The sequence below is a fragment of the Diadema antillarum genome, unplaced genomic scaffold, assembly GCF_040938485.1.
Source record: "Diadema antillarum isolate AM-2024a unplaced genomic scaffold, OU_Dant_1.0 seq00002218_RagTag, whole genome shotgun sequence".
Classification (NCBI taxonomy): Eukaryota; Metazoa; Echinodermata; class Echinoidea; order Diadematoida; family Diadematidae; genus Diadema; species Diadema antillarum.
The window spans coordinates 18,342-33,140 of NW_027272852.1; the positions used below are offsets into that span (position 1 = coordinate 18,342).

A 14,799-nucleotide genomic window follows, 5' to 3' on the forward strand; every position below is an offset into this window, starting at 1 on the left:
TGTCCATAAATGACCCATCTCAAATGTAGAGACTGCAGATTATGATCAAAAGTTGTAAAGAAAATAATTCAACATTACTTTCCCTGATAATATCAAAGGGAGAGTGGACATTCCTTGTTGTTAACTTCAGCAGTTTCAGCAGTGGCCTATCTTTCCGTCTTCATCCGCTATCACATGCCGTAGAAAATAGGCAGAACATCACAAGGTTGTAGGTTGAACAACTACACAGGCTTTCAGAAGCTGGTGACAGATTCTGTTTCAAAGAATCTCCACACTGAAGAATCTGTTGCAGTAACCGAATTCTGTGGACTTGGTTTTCCTACAATGTATGCCAAGTGCTGTTTCTCAACATGGAGAAGGCAACTCAAGTAGAACCTGTTCAAATTCTTCCATAACTTCACAGAGATCTAGCAGCTCAGAAAGTGAATACTCTCTCAGGGTTTCATGTGACATTCTAGTTATTTCAACCAGAAGAACCAACATTAGCTGTTGAGAATGTATTCAAATTGGAGTGTCACACAGAAGGCACACTTCTCATTTCCAAGCACGATCTAACTTAGCCAACCTTAACCAGATTTCAGTAACAGACCTGAAAATCGTCTGACCCTCATTTGTACAATACTTTAGAGTCCGCCACAATCAGTGCATTGCCGCACATGCCCATGGAAAAGGATATATATACAGTTGTACATGTATGCAACTGATTCTGAACATCACTGAGGTTCAACCAGCACCTTCAAAGTTGAAAGTTGCAAGTGGCACTGCTGAACCAGATATTGTGGTCAATGAACCTTGTGCCCTTATTTGGGATGTTAATAATGTCAGACAGTGGTACCTCAGCATGCCAAAATGACAATGGAAAGGGCACATACACGTGTACTAGAACATCTTATAAGGTGTTGTGATCCTGATAATGGGTTACGTTGGAGATACCAAAAGCGACATGACATACAGACTGTAAGTGTCCTGCAAATTATACCACGCAACAGCATGGGATCATGGACCTCGAAAGTGTACCATGATATTTGTGCTTGACAATTACAACACAATAACTTTGTTGATGCCCTGTTCCAATCATTCTATTGAGCAGAGAGGAGAATAATCACATCATTATGGCAAGCAAATGCAAGTTTGATAACAAATGGAACTTAAATGTAGTAATTTTTTTACACCAGTATGTGGTGTCCTAGTGTAACTGTTGGAGTTGTGAAAGCAGTGTTTTTAACAGATTTTTCATTTTCAAAATTTGAATTGCTTGAGAGAGCATAACATACCCTTCCTATATCTACTGTTGTTTATATCTTAATTATCATCACATAAGCCTGTGACTACAAAATTTTGGAAGATGGCAAAGTGCATACATTGGGTGACTCAAATACCAGAAATGGGCCGAAACTTAGCCCTATGCCCCCCCACAAAAAGCAAAATTTGAGAATTTGAAAGCTTTCTATAGTACATCAAAGATTTCTGACATTTGCAATCAATTTCTTGACCTCAAAAACATACATCTGGACACTTAAATCATCTTCATACTCCTTTGGATAGTGAATTTATTATTGTTTCACTATATTTTGACCGATGCGCGACAGTAATTTTGCGCCCCCCCCAAATCAGTTTTTTGGCCGACTCCATCTCATTTTTCAACCGATTTTTTAATGAAAGGTGTCAAAATGCTCAGTACGATAAGCTGCTTCAAATAATTGGGGACCCCTAGGATTTCGAAACATGACCCTTTTTTACCCCCTGTATAGCCCACCACTAGTTATATGCAAGTTTGTAGACCATCCACTCATGTGTAACAAAGCCTCAATCCGACAGGAAGTCAATGATGACATAAAAGGGATTAAAGGGAGGGGGAGGGGATTAAGTAATCTATATTCATGGGCGGTTAGTTTCCAGCCAGCCATGCCAATCCAGCTACTTAGCCAGTAAGTGCAGTGAAGATTAATGGCAGAAGATGATTAGAAATACAGTTTGCATTGCAACTGATTGACAAGTTACCCTTCTTCAACATAAACACTCATCGATACTATTCACTGTTTCAGAGTAATAGTCACAATAAAAATCATCTAGACATACGTCTCACCTGTGTATGTTTGCCCATGATTTTTATTGTGGCTGTTACTCTTAACACTGAATAATTGGTACTTATTTACGTCAATGAAGGGCAACTTGTCAGTCATTTACTCTTCATTCCTCTTTTCTCCCTGTGACAAATATTTTGGAAAACCCCATTTTCATAAGCTCTCTTTTTCCATCCTGCCCTCGAAAGTGATTAAGTCTGAGAGCTTTCATCTTGTGCCCTGCCAACTTGAATGCTTTTTGATCTGTGCAGAGAAAAGCAGTATCTGCTCTTATTGTATTAACCCGTTGAGGACGGGCTGGTTTTGCTACAACACACATTTCCCGTAGACACTTGCGCGTTACTCGAGACTCATCCTCAACAGTTTAATGATGCATTTTGAATGGAGACAATGTGTATCCCGTGTAAACCAGTGAAATATTGAACTCTGCTTCTTCTGTTCCGCCCCGCAATGCAGAAAGCAACTCGGCCCGAGCCATCGGGCAGGGAGGGATGCCGATCCTTGTGCAGGCCTTTTGCGAGTGGCAGAAAGTGGACGTGCGGAACCGACACATCAGCGTGCGCAAGGGGATTCTCAACGTCATGAAGAACATCACCACGCTGAGTGAGTTAGATTGGAGGCCAGCTTTGGGAATGTTATCTCATGAACCTTGTGTGATGTGTAGGCAATTCCTGTTATAACAAAGTCCTCAGAACTGGCAGCTTTCTCTAGTTATATTGAAATTTCGTTCTTAGGCCAACAAGTAAGGTATATAAAAATATGTAAATAAGATTTTTGAGACCTGAAGTTTTACTTCTTTGTAATGAAATTTTGTTATAACAGGAATGAACTGTAAATCGGAATGCATGTGGGCTCAGAGTGATGTCGTTTTGGGGATCATGTTATGTAGTACATGTATATCAATCTAGAACATTTTGGTAGTAGTTTCTCTGTTAGGGGTGTATCACTTATTGTGACGTTCAGAAGAGATAATATTCCTCTATAATTTGCAACATTTGCCTTCATTATGTAATTATGTATTGTCAAATGATATGAGTAGTTCTTGGTAAAGTATCAAAGCTATTCAATGTAAATGATTTATCAGAATGGTTAAAAGTCCCAGTAGCACTCCGCATAAAAGGCTGTTCAGTCAAAGAATTGATGGTTTCCAACTGGAAAAAACAACAACAACAAACAAACAGTATGTTGCTCTCATTTGTGTGTCAGGCATGGAGTTATGTTAAACTAGTATAACGACCCAGAATGCTGAAATATCAGAAGCAATCTTTCGTCACGTTTTACAGTGTCTTTCTGATGTTGTACATTGCAAAGAAATTCTGATCAGATTTTTCTATATTTTATGCATTCATTTTGCTGGTTATGCTTCTCATCACTTGTAGAATCTGGAAAGAAAGCTTTCGCAGACTCAGATGGTATCAAGCTGCTCTACAATGCTGCACAGGATATGACTACCAGCACAAGTAAGAGCTAGGCCCCATTTCATGAAAAGTTGCTATGGTGGCAACTCCTGCTGGAATGGCAATTGTCATAGTAACGACAAGAATCCAGCTACCTGGTTGGCTGTTGCTACGGGAAATTTGCTGTTCTAGCAAGAGTTGAAATCCTGACATCTTTTATGAAATCGGCACTAATCCCAAATCATAAATGATTGTTGGTTATTTGGGTGGATGCATATCAAGCAATGCTTTGTTAACTAACTTTATAATGTGTGTGTCCCCATAGACTTGTCAATTGTACAAGATCAAAATGCATACAAATATGTGGATAATTTTGCACATGATCTGCAACTTTTATACTCCAACTAAACATGGCATGTTATATCAGCGTAGTCGCATTAATATTTTTTGCTCACCATTACAGTATGTACATGTATGTCATGTTAATGTTTGTGTGTAGACAGGAAAGAAGCCAGATTTATTACTACTGGTACTGGTACATCCAAACATCACTTTTTTCTTGTCAAACAGACATTCAAATAATTGCATCTCTCTAGTAGTGTGCTCATTTATGTCAAAAAATTGACAAGTGTATCATTTATGTAGCTTGTCAGAAAAACAAACAAAAAGAAAAGAACATTGTATGTATAATAAATTGTGATTATTATTTTTTATGTATGCAACCTCCAACAGACAAAGACATAGAGAGTCTGGTGAACATCATCTGCATCATTCTGAGGAAGTGTTTCCCTAGAAACCGTCTCCCGCTGCCCAGCATCTTGAGTTGCATCCATTTCACTCTTCCAATGATCCCAGAGGGCCACCCACTACTCCAGATTCCCACTGGTAAGACTATCCCAGAGGAAGATTATACAGGTAGCTGCTGGAGTTCCAAGAGAAATGTATGTTTGTGTTTGTTGTGTATGTGTGTGCATATGACCATTTGCTGTACGTTACCCCGCAATTCTTATATATCCGTGACCTTTGGCAATACTGTATACACCAGATATTTCGCAAGTCGGGTGCTACTCGCGAATTTAAAGACACACGAAAATATTGATTCTGATTCTTACATGAATGTGACATGCACGTAATACATTTCTCCGTTCAGTACTGTACTCCACGATCGCAAATTTAACTACGGGCGAAATTATCGGGAAGTCCCGATTCACAAAAATTTAGACTCGCTAAATATATGGCGTTTACAGTAATATCTCTAAGAATTTAGGCAGATACAATTCATTGTATGTGTTCTATAATCTGCAATTTCATGTGCAATGTGCAATGTGGTCTTTTTACATGTAGTTGCAAAACTGTTAATTTCTCAATGAAATCTCAACTATCTACAGTATCTATCTGTATATCTATCAATCTATCTATTGATCTGTCTTATCTATCAATATATCAGTATATCAATCTATTTATTCAAATTTACAAGTGTACCTAACTATCTATTATAATCTATCTGTCAATCTACTAACCATCTATCTATCTATTTATATATTTGTCTATATATCTATTTATCCGTAAATCTATATACAAGATATAATTATATGATATATTAAATCATATAAATCTATCTATCTATATAAATCCATATATTTTCTGGAGATGATGGCATTGATGAGAGTGATGACCAGGATGATGATGTCAGCAGTGGAGATGAGAACAAGGAAGAAGAGAAACCAAAGGTAACATTAGAGATTCACTGACACAGTATGCTATGGGTTCATGGTGGAAAGTTTTGAATGACTCTTTGAGGGACCTTCAAGACAATTTTATTTACAATTGTAATTCAATTTTATTTCAATTCATATTTATTAATTTTATTTGTTTAACAAGGAATATGTATAATGAATATAATGTATGTGTACAAAACATATCATACTAGAAAAAAACACAATATACATATAATTCTGAATATATCTAAATATAGTATAATCACACAGTACACTGTAGGTTGTGAAACCAAAATGTATATGTACTTTATATATTTTGTTATACAGTTTATATAATTTCACATCATGTCATACATAAACTGATAGTGCTATGTATAGATTTGTGGAATTTTTTGTGGTCCTTAAGCATATGAACTAATGCTCTGAAAAACCCCTTGAATATAATTACATACACTGAACAAAGATGACGATACAGGAGACCCACATATTTCAGTAATATAGCACTGCAATGACATTCCATTGCAATACCACTTGCTCAGCAAGTACACTTATGTAGAGATTATGCATGCTTTCTTCTTTTGTTCTGCTTCTTGAACCTCAATCATGCATTCTTATGTGAAGTTGCTACAGTAATTTCTTATGAATTTCGAAAACATTCTTATTCCTCATACCAATCTCCATAGATTTTGAAGCTCTGTACCCGTATGACCAATTTATAGATGTTCAAATGCAAAAGTCTTCCAATCATGTGGAGGTCTCCTTGTGAATTTGTATGACAAATGTTTTGAAATGTCTTGTAAACAGACTGTATCCAAAAGATGGCTTACATTATGACTTTAAATTGATGAGGTTGCTTTTGATGCAGAGTTGCATCTGACAATGGTCTTTCGGTGACCATGGTAATGATGCTGTGATTGCACCAACAGGTGGCAGGCGGAGAAGGAGGAGAGGGGGACAAGTCCACCCCCACTGAGAGGCAGCATCGCACCCCAGAGGATCTGGCCATGTATCACGACTTCTTTCCAGAGCTCACAGATTTCGAGGAGGCAGGTTTTCAGGTCTTCCTGGATGTACAGTGAAACCTGTTTATAAAGACCACACATGGAAGACAGAGAAAGAGGTCTTTCTTTATATAGCTAGTGGTCTTTATAAACAGGATCGTGAACATATACTCGTTATGGTAGTATTGTTGTGGTCATAATAAAAAGATGGTTTCTTAAAGGAGGTTTAAGCTTAGCCATTTAGCAATAGCCATACTTAAGCATTTGTAGCTGACTGATACATAGAATGCAAGTTATATGTACTGAATAAGCTGTTATTTTCATAAGGGTTTACTTTTCGCATTGAAATTTCATGAATTTCAGTTTGATCGCAAATTTAACAAACTCACCAAATAGTTGCCGTGCCCAATGGTAATAGTACATTTACGTCAGCATCAGCATCAATTTGCAAAAACAACAACTGCGAAAATGTCTGTTACCTCCTCATTTGCGAACTTCTTGTAATTTGTAGAGAATTCTGCAGGTTGGTTGAAAATTATTTCTCGAAAGTAAAATCTAAGTTTACGTATCTGAGTTATGATGATATTGATTTTTTCATATCTATTTTCTTTTATCAAAGAAATTGATACTTAGAGAAGTTCATACAGAGCATTTGTGTCAGAGTTCTTTTTCTTTCTCATGTTTTGCAAGTTTTTGCACTTTATTTTGATTTTGGCTATAGGTTGCAAAGGGCATAATCTTAGCTCAACACAGATCTATAGTTAACCCTGTCTCAGTTGGAAAATAAAGTAATGCTATAAATTATCGTTTACTTTGTAACTCTTCATACAGCTCATCCCCTTCATTTACCCCTGTTAATGACATCAGAAGTGTCACTGTTGTGTCACAATGTGCAGTCTTCCTCTGATTTCAGCTGTAATCTCTATGCTTAGTATTACTGCTTCTGCTGGCTACTTTGCACAATATCCTCTGCAAAGCTGACATGACTTATTGTCAATGATGCGACAGGTGATGAGAGAATCAGAAGAACCTGAACCAGAGGAGGGTGTCCAGCCAGGTGCAGACAACTTCATCCACATCCCCACCGCCAGGAGCGACCCACTAAGGGGCAGCTCCAGGGCGGGGAACAGACATCCCTCTCAGCCACAGCCGAACCTGCGGGAGAACCGATTCAGCCTGCCCAACCTGTCAAAGTACGGCAGCATGGTGGCCAGCTACCACACCGGTGGCGATGATGGCAACGTGGACGGGAAACAGTCGAGGCTGAGCTCAAGTCGGCAGGGCGCTCCTGCTGTCGCCGCCATGACAAAGACGAACTCCTGGTTCCCCATCGAGAATCATGACTCGACAACCTCTGCGGGGCACTTTAACATTGGGGGATGTGCCAACTCGGGTGCAGAACCCTCATCCTTAAGGACTACCACACCACGGGTGACGGCAAAGCAGTCACGCTCTTTCCACAACCTCCGAAGGAACCACTCCCCTCCAAAAGAGCCCAAAGGACTTAAATACACCAGCCCCGAGCGGCACTTGACAACCCATGCCCTGTGGGGCATTGGCGACGAACACCCCACGGAGAGCATCGACTTCGTCCGGTCATCGATGACGATATCAAGGATGACTCTGCGCAGCCCGGAGGTGGTGCCGGATGAGACGCTCCTGGCAGAGCCGATAAGCTGGGATGAAGTGAAGCCGGACATGTACGGAGACCTGCTTGCAAAGACCAAGAGAGTTCTACCATTCAGGAGGATTGCCCATCCTGAGATTCACGGACACTTTCCCAGCCCTGTGGTGGAGGAGTTCTATGACAAGCCTACTAGTGTACAGAGGTGAGCAGAATCATATCTGGTAGCATGTAAAGTCACATCTGATACCATGTAGTAAAGTCACAGCTGATATGTCAGCCACAAGAAGGCCTTTATCACAACTTTGAGGGATGTACATCACACTGTACAGTCAATGATACTGTAAAAGTGGAAATTTTCATGCGTTTTGCATGACGGGAAACTAGCGCCAAAATAAAAGCATGCAATATTTTTTATTGCCTGTTAAATGCAACACTATTCTAAGTTTTGATTCCACAGAATTGAAAACACTTGAAATTCATCTTACACTTCTTTATAGTAGGACAGTATTTGTATTGATGGATACATCAGATACATTTTATTTCACCGAATATCCTGCAATCGGAGGACATACAGTACAAGTATGATTGTACATATTTTGTAGATTGCATGGAATCATACTTATTACTGGTGTATTGGTTTTTAACGAGATTTGTTACGATGTTGATATTTTCGTTGTCAGGTTTTGCCTCACTGTAGAATGTTGCCTTAGAGGACATAGATTGCATAGGATCATACTTATTTCTGATGTATTAGTTTTTCATAAGATTTGTTACTGTATTGATATGTTCGTTGTTCGTTTTTGCCTTATTGTGGAATGTTGCAATTAGAGGAGATACAAGTATGATTGTACACTTGTGGCTTGCATTGGATCATACTTATTACATTGGTTTTTGATGAGATTTGTTACGATGTTATTTTTGTCGTTGTTTTTTGCATTACTATAGAATGTTCCAATTGGTGGGGGTTGTAGATCGCAAGGGATCATACGGGTACATCTGATGTATTGGTTTTTGATAAGATATGTTACAATATTGATGTTAGTTGGTGGTTTTTGCCTTACTGTAGAATGTTTTAATTGGAGGACATACATGTAGATCGCATGGGATCATACATACTTCTGATACATTGTTTTTTTTATAAGATTTGTGACAGTATTATTGATATGATCATTGTTGGTTTTTGCATCACTGCAGGGCGTTGCAACTGGAGGACATAGATCGCATCATCCACCCACAGAAGGTAATGGAGAGGACTGTCTACGATCTCGATGAACTCATGAAGAGTGGTGCCACGACCTTTACCCCCAGCAACAGCAGTCTATACAAGTGGGTTCATGAATATTCATTTTTAAAAAAATATTTTGACTGTTAATATAATTATGCATAAATGATGAAATGATTTGTAATCAAATTACACAGGGCACAATGATGCTGTGAAAGAGAAAAGACACCAGAACTGAACACAGAGGGTGATTATGGTATTCATTTCATATTTCCTCACAATATCTTTGTATGTTCGGTCAGTGTTCAGTCAGCTGATGTTGGTAGGAGTGTCTGGCTACCATACAGGCCTTACTGTAGATACAGCCGTCTGACCTCTCGATGAACTTGTCAAATGCAAGTGAGAATTTTGCAACTGATTGACAAATTGCCCTACACCGACGTAAACAAGCACTGAATTGATCAGTTTTTTAGTAGTAGCCATGATAAAAGAAATCATGGACATACATCGTACATACTCGAGCAGCATTCAAACGTACGACCTCCTGATCTCCATACAGGTGTCATCTCCACTAGACCACTGAACTTCCACCCGACAGCAAGTGTCGGTTCTAATCGTTATAGCATATAGAGGGTACTAAGTAATTATTCAAATTCATGAAATAGTTCCGTCGAGATGTTTCCATTGCAACTGATTGACAAATTGTCGTACATCGATGTAAATAAACACTGTGAAAAGGCCCTGCTATTTAGTGCTTATTTATGTCGGTATGGGTTGTCAATCAGTTGCAATGAAAACATCTCGACCGAAGAATTTCATGAAAGTGAGAGTTTTATGTTTATGTGTGCCTGATCTCGAGGAGCCTCTGTTAAAAGCCCTCATGCTGTTAGAACATTTGACAGACGTGAGCACCAAGAGCCAAAGCCAGTAATTATTATTCCTGAGCCAGCAGAAAGGCTGACCTGAATGCCACTCCTCATAGATAATGAAGGTTGTCGTTCAGACCAGTGGCACTAGTTCAAGAGCAGGAGCAGTCAGAGAGGTCTGAAAAAGCCCTATTACTGGGGCTTGCTTCTCACCCGAGGTTTGACTCCGCCCAGCGTGATAATCATCTGCTCATATTTACATGTGCCACATCTAGAGGACCTTTGACAAAGGCCTATTAAACAGGCATGATACTAGTATTCTGAAGATTTAAATCTGATTTCAGATTTTTTTTTCTCAAGTCTATACACATTTTGCTTTTTCCTTGTATGAAAATCACCTGAAAATTTTGATTTCCGTTTTTTTCAACAAATCTCAATGTCATCCCTGATTATCTAATAATAGGGCTACTATTGCAGACATTTGGTGGAGTAACAACCAACCTTGAATCTTCCACACAAGCCTGTCACATCATACTCTTTCTTGATATGAATTACTATGTGTCTGTCCTTGTCCCTGCAGCTCAAAGTCTGGAGCAGAGGGAGAATCGTCTCCCCTCGTCTTTAATTCCCTCTTTGAAAGTGGGAATCTCAGAAGGGCAATTCAGGTAACATACTTTCTACTTCTTTCTCTCTATCTATATTCTATATATGCACACATCATCCCTGGGATGACAAGATGACGTATTTCATTTGACATTGATTAAAATGAACCCCTCCATGATCAATTTTTGATATCATGAAGAGTTTGATCGCAAAACGAGTTAAATCCAATCTTGTTAATTTGAGATATTATTTTGCAATTAACCTTGCTAAAAATGAACAAAATGATAGAAAATATCGTAGAATACTTTGTAACTTCAAAAATATTATTATGTTTCAAGTGAGGTATCATTGGAAAGGTTTCATTTTGCTCTAACTAATGATGGATTTCACTTGCTTTAAAATGTGAGAGTGGCTCTTGACCGGTTTTGGATCAAATTCTTCATATGTATTACACACATGCATCATCCCTTGGGTGACAAAACTTGTATCTCAATTGGCATATATTCAAAAACTTCCTTAATCAATTTTGAATATCCAGTATTGAATTTGGATAACATTACAATTGTTTATTTTTTATTTGATAATAGCCTGGTTTTAATAATAGCCTGGTGATTTTCGGTCCACCATGTACCAAAGTCTTTCTGGAGTGAGAGGTGGCCCTGACAAATATGAACTCAGATGTTTTGATCAGTACTTTCTGATCTACGTGAGGGTGAAAGAGAGCATGGTGGACCACCTACCAAATGTTCCCGTTTGATAAGAAAAGTCCTGTTTCAAAGGAAAGAAGAAGGTCCATCCAACACCTTGGGCCGGATGCATAAACGCTAGCAATTGCTTGTGCTAGCCTTTTACTCGAATCCATATGCATAAAAACAAGCAATTGCTTGCGAGCAGAAGCTTTTGCTCGCAAGCACAAGCAATTGCTTGCTGCCCGCAAGCAAATGCTTAGAGACCAAGCATGTACTTAAAAACGTATTCATAAAACATTCCTTTTGCTTGTTCTTGCTAGCAATTGCTTACGATTTGCCAAGCTTTGTAAAATGAGCTTGAGCTTTTGCTTTTTTTTAAAAGTATCATTTTCATATTCATAAAAGAAAGACCACACTTGTGCAGGAGTGATATCAATCTTCAATAAAGTACTCCTAAGTAGTGTAAGAAACTTTTTCATTTCAACAACGGGAATGTCCAGTGGTTAGCACGCAAAATGTGATGAAAAGCAGGTAGGATGTCTCACTTCAGGGGAGAAGGAGACCTCTCTCCACGTGCGTGTGGCAGATCCAGGCTTCTACTGTATAAGCAGTGATGGGAATCAGCCAGTACGTGTGTGTGTAAAGATGTGTGTGTGCGTCTGTGTGCGCATTTATGAGTGTCATTTCATAGCTCTTCTGCTATGTCAGGAAATGTTTCCGCACACACATGTCCTTTCAAGTACATGCTGCCACACTCGCCTTTGTTCTTGTGTTCGCACAGGCGTGAAGTCCCTTTTGTTGAAAACGCAAGCCATTGCTTGTGTGGGACAAGCAAAAGGTATAAGCACTCGCAAAAGGTTATGCATATGGATTTAAGCAATTGCTTGAGCTAGACCTTTTGCTAGATGAGCTTGTGCTTTTGCTTGAAGCAATTGCTTACAAGCAATCACTTGTTTTATGCATTCGGCCCCTTGTGTTCCTATTTTGTCAACACCTGCTACTAATGATGTATGGGAGATGGGTGAGAGTTCCCATTTTTGAATTGATCTTTTTCCCCAGTTATTGCTATTTACATAATTTTATAGCTGGCAGGTACATGTGTAATCATATGGTATATATATATATATGTTAAGAATTTCTGATGCATGTTTTTTTTAACACTGTTTGATGTGAGGATGTAATGGAATGAATTCAGAACCGTACATGCCAGATGAACTTTGCCTGAAAGTATCCTTGCTTGTGGAGGGATATCAAAAAGAGTTTCCAGCCTGACTGTTGGTCAACTTTTGTTGCAGGTGCGCAAGTACGAGTATGATCTGATCGCCCGCACAGACATCAACAGCAACCACTACCACCAGTGGTTCTACTTTGAGGTGTCTAACATCAAGGCAGGGGTCCGCTACCGATTCAACATGATCAACTGCGAGAAAGTCAACAGCCAGTTCAACTCTGGTAAAAGCAATAAGCACTCACAAATACAACAGTCAAACAAACCAACAAGCAAGTACTGTAAAAATGGAAATTTTTGCCAGTATTTCGCACGACCAGATACTAGCGCAGAAATAAAAGCAGGCTAATATTTTTGTTTGTGGTATGAGCTATTTAATACATGTATATTGCTTCTGCAGAATTAAAAAACACAATAGGCGGAAATTTATCTAAGTCAGCCGAGCATGAGCAATTACTAGAAAATGTCCACTCTAACGTTATACCATCAACAGTATTGTGTATGCAGTGAAGGGGCCTTATCACATTTAGATGCATAAACCCTTTTTTGAGACCTCACAAATTACAGTGTGTATACCACCCTTAAGAAGGGTTGTAATCAGTACAATATGTGGTTGTTTTTTTTTTTGATAGTCATTGGTAAGTTTAGGTCATGTTTGTTTATTTACATTTGCTTGTGGTTACATGTATTCTCATAATAATACTTTACAGTGTATTCATTTTATATGATGTTGTACAGGGTTCCTTGGTTTAGCAGATTGAACGCATTCTTTGTTGTCACATTTTCTACTTGAATCTGTAAACTGTTATGCAATCATTGTGCCATCATCCAGGCATGCAACCAGTCGTGTATTCCATGCGGGAAGCCATGCTAGGGCGCCCTCGCTGGGAGAGGGCTGGGTCGGAGGTCGCCTACTACAAGAACAACTACAACCGCAGCCTGGTGGCCACAGGGGGCCAAAAGGGCAAGACGTATTTCACGTTAGCCTACACACTCACCTTCCAGCACGACAATGACATCTGCTACATTGCATATCACTACCCCTACACCTACACTACACTTCAGGTAAGTGGCTAGTCTGCAATCTCTCTGGTAAGAAGCAACATGTAGTTCACAGTTAGCAATCAGGTGATAGTTTGGCTCAGAAGGTAGCGTGTCTGCCTCCCAATACAAAAGTCTAGCTGAGTAACATTTGTGTGTTAACATTCCATCCCCTCTGTTAAGAGGCAAAATGCTCAATCTTTGCCAGTTTGATTGAAAAGGATTCAAGGATTCACCTTCACCTGTGTACATTCTGATATCCATCTGGGGGGCATTTCATGAAGCATTTTGTCTGACAAAGTTGTCGGACAAATTTGCTCTTGGCCAATCAGATGCAAGGATTTCAGTAGCTTGTAACAGTTTGTCAGAAAAATATCCGACCAAGATGCTTCATGAAATGCCCCCCTGGTTCATACATGACTATTTATAACACAGTTTTTGTGAAGACCTAGCCAGTTTTTCAAATACCATACTTACAAGCCAATTTCAAGAGAAGGACTGTAAAGACCTTGATCTGCACATACTCAGCTTATAACTGTGAAGTGGCTTACAGCCTGACTTTCAAGAAAACTTGCAGTTTGCATAAGGATGAGAATTTGCATTTTCATGCATTTCTTGAGTTTCTTGGGCTTTAGAATAATGGACTCTCGTAGGAGAATGCATTTACTTTTTTTCTGAGGGATGTAGCCCCAGAAGTGAGATACTATCCCATCAGAGAATTAAAAAATTGGTGTTGAGATCATATGACTCAATCGGTAGCATATCTGCCTTGCCACTGAATGACTTGAGTGTATGGTGTGTGGGTTGGAAACCCAGTTAGTCCTGCAAGCAAAGTTTTATGTTGTCATGCTGTCCCCTCTACAAGAGGTACAAGTAAAACACTTTGTCCCTTGGATAGGACATAAAGTGGAGGCCCCTGAGTGAGAGAGTGACAACTCACGCATGTAAAAGATCCTGCTTCATTCATTCATCACGAATTGCAAAGAACCGGGTGCATATCAAACCCAGTGAAGTGGTCTTCCCCAAGTATGTACAGCTGGACTTCGTGGAAGACCAGCTAGTGCAGCTAGATATGGGCTATTCATCTTATCTTCTCAGATGGAAAATAGAACAAACAAACAAGCAAATAAATGGTCTAGATGATATCACACTACAATGTATATACCTTCAAGCGTGATCTTTCAGATGAACCATTTGACCAATCCTTGCTTTGGTTTGCTGTTTTATTACTTTTTTTTCTTCGCTGAGAAATGACATATTTGAGATTTCTGGTTTGTTGTCGTTTTCCTCCTAGGTGCACCTATGCAAGCTGGAAGCCAGTCT

The 14,799-nt window shown here is 39.2% G+C and overlaps 1 protein-coding gene across 1 annotated transcript in view; it reads left to right on the forward strand.

The window, feature by feature from the left end:
- Positions 1 to 14,791, forward strand: part of LOC139714279 (cytosolic carboxypeptidase 1-like) — a gene marked incomplete at both ends in the record, with an annotated part of 31,535 nt that extends 16,744 nt beyond the window's left edge. The window contains 11 exons of the mRNA XM_071625995.1: positions 2,541 to 2,687; positions 3,464 to 3,544; positions 4,214 to 4,364; positions 5,124 to 5,211; positions 6,126 to 6,245; positions 7,209 to 8,029; positions 9,022 to 9,153; positions 10,496 to 10,580; positions 12,503 to 12,659; positions 13,268 to 13,500; positions 14,771 to 14,791. Coding sequence (XP_071482096.1) covers positions 2,541 to 2,687; positions 3,464 to 3,544; positions 4,214 to 4,364; positions 5,124 to 5,211; positions 6,126 to 6,245; positions 7,209 to 8,029; positions 9,022 to 9,153; positions 10,496 to 10,580; positions 12,503 to 12,659; positions 13,268 to 13,500; positions 14,771 to 14,791 — 2,036 coding nt within the window. The remainder of the gene's footprint in view (positions 1 to 2,540; positions 2,688 to 3,463; positions 3,545 to 4,213; positions 4,365 to 5,123; positions 5,212 to 6,125; positions 6,246 to 7,208; positions 8,030 to 9,021; positions 9,154 to 10,495; positions 10,581 to 12,502; positions 12,660 to 13,267; positions 13,501 to 14,770) is intronic.
- Between the last annotated feature and the right edge of the window lie 8 nt (positions 14,792 to 14,799).